Genomic DNA, 10,009 nt, shown 5'->3' with positions numbered 1-10,009 from the left:
TTTTATGTCTTTACTTTTCAAATGATCAATTGCAGTGTGTTCATTTTAATTTGTTGATTTGTGCAGGACAGCCCGCTGTGCTTTGCCTTTGTTGAACTCTGTGACTATACAGTAGCCAACATGTAAAATAGTGCAGCAATCAAATAAATACAAATGCTTGAACATCTGCCTCACATGGACTCAGCTCTGCCTGCTTTAAAAACTATTAACCACTTGTTTTCCTCCAGCAAATGTTTTAATCTGTGATTCCTAATATATGCCACAGGGCTTTAAATATTGTATTCCATTGGATGTTATGACATCTTTGTAAGGTACTTGGTGGTGCAATGTTTTATTTGTAGTGTGCACGCGCTTGGACACAATTTGGTTACATCGTCAATTTGGTTGTAATTCGCAACCAAGCATAACAGGATAGGAAGAATCAACTAAACAAGTAATTACATATTTAAACTATTCAATAATGGGCTTTATGTTTCGTGTTGAATTAAATGGATTCAACACGTTTTTTTAAAACCTCAAGGATACGGGGTTTAGGAAAGAAAACATGTAAACATGTTTTGTTTATATGAAGAATGCTCATTGCAACTTTAAGCTAATTAAGCTTTAAAGCAGCCTGTGGTGTTGTGTTTTAAACAACATTTGTCTTTACGTTCGTGTTTTTTTCCCTCACAAAAGCTGTATGATTATATGAGGTAAAACAAACGTGTGGGATATATTTCCTTCCCTTAAAATGTTTGCAAAGTTGTTAGCATCCATGTTTTATTACTAGCTTCTTCTTCCTCTTCTTCTCACGGCATTTGTTTGCACACTGCTGTGGGTTTTGGCGCGTGACTGCCATCTGTTGGGTGAGAGGCACACTAAAACCCAGATACAGTTTATACAGGCTGTGGTTAAACCTTTATATACAGTCTATGGGTTAAACCAAGTAGTCGCCTACTATTTATTTCTTTAAGCATTGGCTGGACAGTTTAACAGTCACCTGTGTGTACGTTTCGCAGGAGACAAACACTCCATGGACCCCCTTGGTTTAAACATATATATCTACTAGAGTTTGAAAACTCCATAAATCAAATCAAGAGACTATAAAATAGTAGAAAAGATTAGGTTTAGAATTCGACTCAGCAGTTTTTATTTGAATGTAAGTAATAAGTGTCACTGTTTGTGTAAATGATGCTGTATGATGTCCTTTTGTTCTATTTATGTTTTTATGTTTCATGTGGAACTACTTGAGCAGGTCTCCCTTGAAAAAGAGATCAATGATCTCAATGGGATTTATCTGGATAAATAAAGGTTTGAAATGAAATGAACTGTTAAAGATAGTTGCTACACTATCAGAACAGGGTCACGCACACTTTGCAGGCCTGTATGTCCCCATCACAGACCCATGACATGTGGAAAAGTGACTTTTCCCCCCAATGCTGTTCTTTGGCATCATCTTGTGGATTAAAGCAGTGCTAAAATACGTGTAATTTATGTGACCCTTCAATAACTCAGTTCAGAGAAGAAGGCACAACTAACTAAGGAACAACCACTCCCAAAAAATACATTTGAAATACTATAGTGACTGTCATTTCATTTCTATGGTGACAGAAATATTTTTCCTATTTCGTTTTGTTTAACACATAAGGCTCCTCTAACTACCAAACATATCACTACTTCTTACTTGTGCGTCATCTCTTGTGAAATGCAATCTATTCTATAAGTGCTTACTGCTGCTCATTTGCATGTCAGGTCTAAATGCAACCAGATCTATCCGCTCTATAGGGGAACCTCTGGTGCAAGTTGTTGAGTTCTCAAAATATACCTGCCAAGTGTGTTAAAATGAAGAGTAAAAATAATCTTCCTTACTTGGCCTAAAAAGGTTTGCTTTATGCATTTACAATACACTTTGATGACATGCCACTTGCCCTTTATTTTCCATATGCTCAAGAGGTGCAATTGAACAAATAAAACACTTCTGTACGAACCCTTAATTAACGTTATATTAAAATACATTTAGCTGACGCTTTTATCCAAAGCCACTTACAATAAGTGCAATTAAATATTAAGCAAATTAAATAAACAAAAGTAACAAAATAAAACTCCATTTACTTTTCTTTAATGAAACAGACGAACCATTTGCAACTCAATGGTTTTATTTATTTTACAATGTGAACCACATATATCATACCAACAATTAAATGTTAAGTATATAGATTAGCCATTTATTACTTTTTAAACAAATAAGTATCAAGAAACAGCTGATAATAGTGTTGGCTCCAGACACGTGGCATGACTCAGTCTTTTTGAGAACAATGTGGATGAAGGCCGGCGATTGGCTCGGGGGAAGAAAAGAAAAACACAAAGTGCACCCCCCGCCCCCCATTATAACCCAGCTAATCAATGCAGGTTCAACAGGGGGATTAGAAAGATGGCAGCGTCCTGCCAACTCTCTTTAGTCAAGCCTTTTGAGGGGGGGGGGGGGAGAGACTGTCTGCAGCCACTTCACGTCTTCCCTTTGTTGTCATGCAACAGAAACACTGGGGATGATAACCACTCATTTGTAACATCACGCACCATTTGGTTTCAGTCGAAGTGGAGTGCTCGACGCAGAAACAGTGCCCGGAGAAAGATAGAGCAACTCAAATATTCAAAATGCATTCCTCTGATTTAATTAAGGTCATAGGATTTACATAATCTCCGTACACTGCCATCGGCTGTCTTTAAGGGCCGACGTTCCTATTCAATAAACATTCATCCTTCCTATGTTACATTATTAACTAGCCTCGTGCTAGCTGATGCTAACAAGGACATACATTTCTTGCTTTTTAGAAAGATGTAAAGCATGAATTCTCACCATGAATTACTTTTTCTGTATCCAACTCAAAACTCCATTTGGATCTATTCGTTTTAAATCAGTCCAACTCAGTGGTTTCCTTTGTATGTAAGAATAAAGTCTTTGACAGAAGCAACACATCTCAGCCTTTTCTTTTCCACCAACAAGCCAGATATGATGAATGAATATAAAAGCCAACCTATAACGCAAAAATCTGTGACCAAACTGTAACAGAAGTTAAAAACTGGCATGCTTTATACAACTAAAGAAAACCCACTTTTCCAGGTCGTACAAATAGAAGGGGAGTGAAGGAAAAGGAGGATGAGGAGAAGGAAACAGTGACGTCTCATTGGTTCAGCTACAGCGGGTATTACAGGTCAAGTTTAAGCCAACATTTACTCTATCACTAATATGGCAGGGCATCACTGGGGATATTTCTATTTGATAACTCAAGATTGTTAATGATTTAAACTTTGTTAGCATCCTATGCTAAAGGAGACCAATTGAAAAAAAACAACTTGGATATACTCCAAGTATCTTTCAATATAAATCATAAAAAATGTAATAGTTCTTCTTACTTGAACTGTGAATATACTCAAATTTCGGACTCATGCGGTATCAGCGTCTCCGACTCTTCACCGTTACAAAATGATGGAAGGCAACAACTTGAATTAAACCATCGAGGAAATTCATCATCCTACAAAAAAAGCCTCCACGTCGTATTAATGCACACGGCCCTTGTACAAAAAAGCAGACCACCCAAACTCCAGCCAGATAATGCAATAATGTGTGTTCTGACTGGCGTGTTTCGTGGATCTATTTAGAAACGCTACCTTTGTAAACGGTTCTGTGATTTACGCTTTCTTAACAGCACCGACTGCCTTCCGATAAATCATTGGTCAGGCAGGGAAAGACTCTTAATACAAGTAGAGCCCATGTGCGGAAATGTTTGAAGGGTTGTTGGACCAAAGATGTGTTTTTAGTCATACCGAGTTAGAGCTGCTCGATTATGGCAAAAATCATAATCCCGATTATTTGGGTCAATAATTGATATCACGATTATTAAAAACGACTATCCATTTACTTTGAAAACATCCATTTATTGAAAAAAGAATTTGAACAGTATGTTAACAGTTGATTACCCTGAACTTTAAGTGCAATTGAACTGAAAAAACAATTAAAATATATATATATTTTTTAAATAAAAAAATGGTTTTAACTCGATTATGTTGTTTTCACAATCGTTGCAAGCCAAAATCGTAATTGCGATTAATTGAGCAGCCCTATACCGAGTGCTTACTTCCTCTAAGCAGTGAGTGTTGTGCTAATCTAGACTACATCTGGGATATAATGGAAGAGCCGATTTGTTTGCATGAGTTAGGGGGAAATTAAGTGCAGTCCTTATTGCAACTCAGAATAATCACAAGAGCACATAAAAGAGCAGTTGCTTTTTGTATAAGACTAGGGTAAAGGGGTGAGCTTTATGACGAGCTGTATTCACACAAAAAATAAAAATGTTTTTTCTTTTTAATCAACAGAAAAAATGTGGAGAAAGAATTAACTTGGCTATCAATGCTGCCAACAACAGTGGCAACAAACCTAGAATTTTAACACTGGTGGTTTGACGAACTAATGAAAATGGCGACGGGCTTCACTAAATGGAGCCATAGTTGAGTTAGCGGCGAGTAAAGTGACGTGCCATCGATGTCCTACTGCGATTCAGCTCCCCCACCGACGACGGTGGAGCAACAGAAAGATCACGTGTTGGTCGCAGAGGGTTGAGTCTCCAACGTTTGGCGAGCAACTCGGTTCACTGAGTGAGACGATCATGGCCCTCACTTCCTTATTAAGGTGGCGGGTGAGGATGAGTGGGGTTCAGGGAGGGAAGGGCACAAAATGTGTCGAGGATCAAAGTGGCTTTTACTCGTCGAAGCAGCACAGTGCGTGTTTGAGAACTGTCCGTATCCCATGATGAGTCTTCCTTCGTTGTCTCCTTTCCGGGGCGGGGGCGTCCGGACGTCCTCGTCACACACACACTCATTAAGTGTTCTGATTGCAGTGATTTGTAGCAATAGTGCAGGGAAAGGAGACAAGGAATAGAGTTCATTCAACATCAGAAAAGAGCAAACGGGGACCTTCTGTCTGCGTTTTCAGACGTTCTTCTGCACAGCCAGGCAGCTGAATGTCTGTCCATCCGTCTGTGCATCTGTCCCAGGTTCGCCCCTCCAACCCCCTCCCTCCCTCCCTCTCCTAGCCTTGGCTCTGAAGGCTTCCCCCCCCTCACACACACACAGGCAGGCAGCACATCAGATCATCCTGTTGCGTTTGTGCGTAGGAGAGTCTGTGATGACATCGCTGCACTGGGTGGAGTTTCTTTTCCTGGCTCCTCCCCCTCCGGCGGAGGCTGTAGAGTCCAGATGCAGCGCCATCTCTTCCGAGATGAAAGTGTTCAGGTCGACGTCCTGGAGCCCGTTGCGCCGGCTGCGGCACACCGGCCCCGATCCGGAGGAAGCGCCTACGCCGGCCCCGCCTCCGTTACTGCTGCTCCCGCTCACATGTGTGGGAGACCCTGGAGCACCGGAGCGGACGCTGATGCTCGCCATGGCTCCGCTCAGACCTGTGGAGGAAGGAGGAAAAGACAGGATCATCAATCAAATCTGATGTATATTGTTCAATATCACTAATTACACATTTGCCTCAGGAGGATTTACAGTTGTACCTCTGTACTGTGTGAAGACAAGGAAAAACAATCGCAACAGATGGGAACCCTCTCTCAGGACAAACGGGCAATAGATGTGTGTATAGAGAATACAATTAGAACATAGAAAATCTAAATGACCAAAATAATGAAAGAACACGAAAGAAAAAGGCATTCTTTGGAAAATAGGACGGATGAGCAACCGGTCCCCATCTTATCTATCGACTGCTATAATCAAGGCAAGCTACCGGTTATGATTTGAAGAAGAAAATCCATCCCGTTATGCCAGGTTTCATCATTTATTGCAACACCATCATCAATGTGGTTTTTTGGATAGCCCAACATTTACTGACAACCAAGCGAACACATCATAGGTGCATTAACTTAGCATTTGTCTGGGGAAAGTACGCTGGACACACATGACCACAAAGATGGTATCTGCAAGTGTCTGAGAGAATATATTTGGGGGGAAAAAGTGCTGTATCGGCATTGCTTTACCATAACAAGCATTAATCTCAAGGGCATTACCCTTTTCCCTGAGATATAAACAGGTATATTGAAGGTTTAGAGTCAGCCTTGTGATGAGGAAGGACACAGAAAGTAAACAGCTCTGTGACGGACTTTATTTGTCACTCGCTCAGGCTGTTATTTGAGTGCGTTTCAGTCTCCCCTTTCAGGTTCAAGCTTCTTCAGAATGACATTGTTAGGATGTCTGACACATTACGGCATTTAAAGCAGCTACCTCAAAACTAGAGCCAAAGAACAAAACGATTCCACAGAAGGTTCATCTCAACAGATGAGTTCTGTAGAAATATGATGCATAAAGTGTCAAGTACAGTTTGTAATGTATCCATGACCCAGCATTTTAATGTAATTGATAAAAGCCATCAACCAAGTGGTGATGTCATAACATACGCAAATGATTTTGTTCACATTTGTTCAAAATACTAAGTTGTGTCTGTAACAACGAATTAGTGAATCCTATTGTCGTGCAATTTGTTTATACAAAACAGAAAGTATGTCTCGCCAACACACACAGAGGTGGAGAAAGCAAAAGCTATCTGATAACTGAGGAAGGAGACACATAGAAACTTCCCGACAGAGAGACCCGTTTCTGTAACCTAAACCACTGAATGCCTAATGTCATACACCCTGACCCCAGCTACCCTTTCAAGGTGAGGACCTTCAGATACAGTTCTGAGTATTTATCTGTACTAACAGCACACCAGAAATACATACAAATGGTTCCATCTGCAAATTTAAAGAAACAGTCATCACAAAAGTACTTCGCTTTTGTTTTAGCAAAGTGTTCCCTGTCACACAAACAGGGTCAAGAAGACACACACACACACACACACACACACACAACACACACACACACACACACACACACACACACACACACACACACACACACACACACACACACACACACACACACACACACACACACACACACACACACACACACACACACACACACACACACAACCTTAGATGGGTCAATAATGAAAGCAAATTCACCTTATATAAAGTCTGCATGTTCATATATTATAAAAATAAGGAGAATGTTATACCTTATACCCCAGTACAGTATTTCATTGTACATTCTGTTATCTTTTTATTTTTTTTAGCCTTTGAACCTAGTGCATTGTAAAACCTTATATTTATCAAGTTTGTGGAATCAGTAGGTCTCACGAACACATAGAGGAACCTAAATTAGTGAGCATGCCCTCATACAAAGGCTGGTATTTAACATATACTGGTCTTAAAGACCAGCAGTTTTCTATGCATCAATGTATCTACCTCCTGGGTTGTAAATCACAGAATGGCGGGCTCTTCACTCACCGTGCAGCGCTATGGCCTCCCTGAAGGGCTGCAGGTCTGCCTCCACAGATGAGCCGGTCTCCGCCGGAGAGTTAGCCCGACTCGGGGCCACCATGGCCAGCCGGGTGTTGGTCCTGCTACTCCTGTGCGGTGGTGCTTTCCCGCACAGAAAGCTGATAAGATCCTCCCTGCGGATGGTTCTCCGTCGCTTCTTCACCCAGGCCAGCATGTCCTGCAATCCAATACAAGCGCAATCCGTCCTTAGGCAAGGTTTCATTTTATGATGCAATTTGTATCCCTCTTGAACACGCCTGCTGTGTACACCTAAAATAATCTAAAAGCACTGGTTCTTACATTTCAAACAAATGTGACAGGAAGGGGTAGCATCACAATTTGTCCGGATGCAGGAGAAACAAGACCCACCTTATTACGGCGCTGGTGGCCTGTCTGGATGCCCCGATCAAAGGTTCTCTGATGGGCCTCCACACTCTCTTAGATGGTAAAAAAAAACACAATATAAAAATAATTAGAATTTTTCATTATCATGTGTTGGAACGCCAAGCAGATAATGACACCTTAAATAACATACAGCTTGAAAATATGATTGGCATAGGAACATGGAGACATCTAAGTATCATGGTGTACATACTTTTATTTCTATATATTTTTGGGGGAAAACATAAGAGGAAAATCACATGACTGACAGCTTTTGAAAGAAACGGCAAATTACTTCTGGAAGTTGCTCACTCCCTAAAGCTAATTCTACCCTCTTCCAGGTTTTGGAAGGTAAACTGCCAAATTGGGAGTCAAGTACAATCTCATTCATACTACAACAAACCGCCTCCCTTTTACTGGTCATTTCCTTACATTGTTATACCATTTCTAAAAAAAAATGTTTTAAATAAGGTCTATTTCTCATCTATCCCTACAGTGAACATGACACGCAGACATACCAAAGACCTGCAAGCCCTGTGAGAGACAGATCAATAGAGCGGATAAGAGTGTTTACCACTTGTTGGATGAGCCTGTCAATAAAACATGTCTGCATTTACAAGTACAATGATAGTCAGCAACAATCTGTATTGATCAAATGAAAGCACACAAACAACTGTAGGTGTAGTAGTTAGCAGACTTGCCCAATAGCACGAGTATGGAGAGATGTGGTTATATAGTTACCTTTGTAGAGGTTGGTGACTGCTGTGGCAGAGTTCTGAAATGGCACCCACAATGACAGGCCCTGCTGATGGCATACTCTGTCTGTGTCGGAAAGGGGAAATATGTTTAGTTCCTATACATAACACACATGTGAAAGAAAGCAGTCTGGATAAATGTGACCTAAAAAAGGACAACAAAACATTTGAAAGGCTTGGTGATTACAGGGTTGAAGTGGAGATCATTTTCATTCGCCATTTTGTCCTGCTTCTAAAATTGCAGGGACATGGTTTGGCATAAAAATAACTGTCAGCCAGCGCTAGATGGCCAGCAGCTTATTTAGCAAGAAAGCAGACACACCAACTTAACTGCATCATCAGCAGTAAAGTTGCCATGTCAAACATACATGTCAAACACGGATTCACTTACAAGCTCTGACATAATAGACAGGAATGTTTGATGGTAACTTAACGATAGCATATTGTTCACAAACCAATATTTCCACAGAATACAATCCTCGCCATTTTGTGATTATTACGCGTTGCTAAACAAACTGCTCGATCAGCAGCAAACCGAGCGTTTAAGAACAAGAGAGCATGTAAGTGCCGTTAACTCTATATACTATAATAGCATATTTCAACAGTCAGTCATGTCCGGTGGAACAGATGGTAACACTGACAGTAAACCAGAGACTGTCATCTGGGAATGTCGCGTAGCTACGATTGTTGTTACCATCGCCATTTTGTATCTAGCCCGGCTAACGTTAGCTTTCTTCTGGTGACTAAACTTCAACAAGCCGCCGAATTGTGAAATATATTCATGTTGAGATACTTTAATTATGCCAGTAAACATGATAGTTGTTTGACAATATAACCAGGTTTCGTAACTATTTTATGTCACTGGCTAACAGCTAGCTAAATTTAGCATTTGCCAAATCAGCTGTAAACGTTACCCAGTTTTGACAAGAGTTTTCTAGCAGGCTAGTTAGCATTCTACGTTAGTTCACAGCAACGCGTAATTAGCCAGGATGCTAACAAACAAGCTACATGCTAACTAGCAATGTTAGCCTAGTTGGACCAACTACAGGCAAAAAGAAAGCGCTGGTGTGCACCTTTGTATAGCTGTGCCACGGCGGTGGCGGAGTTCTGGAAGAGATGCCACAGTTTATCCTGGTCGTTGTCGGCCTCCTCCTCGCTCGGTTCCCTCTGCTCCGCTTCGGCCAAACACTGCCGCTCCCATTTTGAGAACCAGTGCTCGGGTCCGTGTTCCTGTATCTCCGAGTCTCCGTCTTCCTTCTTCTCCTCCATTTAATGCACCAAAACAGGAGTTAGATGCTCCTTTTTATATATTAAACTATTAATATCGGGCCCTATATGAATAATTATTTGAGTACATTCATGAATGCTGTTTGATATGTAATAGTTTGCCCCTACAATACAGCGTTGCTCTCTGGCCCCACTACCATCTGTGAAGATAAGCTCAGCTAACTATTTTTCCTGGTAGCCGACGTTGTGATA

The 10,009-nt window shown here is 40.9% G+C and overlaps 2 protein-coding genes across 2 annotated transcripts in view; one reads left to right on the top strand and one right to left on the bottom strand.

Annotated features, from left to right (window-relative positions):
• Positions 1-173, top strand: part of dctn5 (dynactin 5) — a 5,848-nt gene extending 5,675 nt beyond the window's left edge. The window contains exon 6 of the mRNA XM_034200616.1: positions 1-173. This exon is cut by the window's left edge and continues 840 nt beyond it. The gene's annotated coding sequence lies outside the window, so the exon portion shown is untranslated.
• Positions 174-2,082: 1,909 nt separating this feature from the next.
• On the bottom strand, positions 2,083-10,009 carry cunh16orf72 (chromosome unknown C16orf72 homolog). The gene is made up of 5 exons (XM_034200630.1): positions 9,604-10,009; positions 8,517-8,597; positions 7,764-7,831; positions 7,362-7,572; positions 2,083-5,432 (listed from the first exon to the last, which is right to left on the bottom strand). Exons 1-5 carry the CDS (start codon positions 9,797-9,799, stop codon positions 5,122-5,124), a joined length of 867 nt encoding a protein of 288 aa, XP_034056521.1. The 5' UTR covers positions 9,800-10,009; the 3' UTR covers positions 2,083-5,121.

This window comes from Gymnodraco acuticeps, unplaced genomic scaffold, assembly GCF_902827175.1.
Source record: "Gymnodraco acuticeps unplaced genomic scaffold, fGymAcu1.1, whole genome shotgun sequence".
NCBI classification, from domain to species: domain Eukaryota; kingdom Metazoa; phylum Chordata; class Actinopteri; order Perciformes; family Bathydraconidae; genus Gymnodraco; species Gymnodraco acuticeps.
The sequence above is the reverse complement of the archived record's forward strand: the minus strand, read 5'-3'. Positions and strand labels throughout refer to the sequence as shown.

Excerpts from the sequence above, each read along its gene's own strand:
- cunh16orf72 (XM_034200630.1), bottom strand. The coding sequence starts at position 9,799 with ATGGAGGAGAAGAAGGAAGACGGAGACTCGGAGATACAGGAACACGGA. Across the intron at positions 7,832-8,516 it reads AGTCACCAACCTCTACAAAG|AGAGTGTGGAGGCCCATCAG; the intron begins GTAACTATATAA and ends TTACCATCTAAG. Across the intron at positions 7,573-7,763 it reads GCCACCAGCGCCGTAATAAG|GACATGCTGGCCTGGGTGAA; the intron begins GTGGGTCTTGTT and ends ATTGGATTGCAG.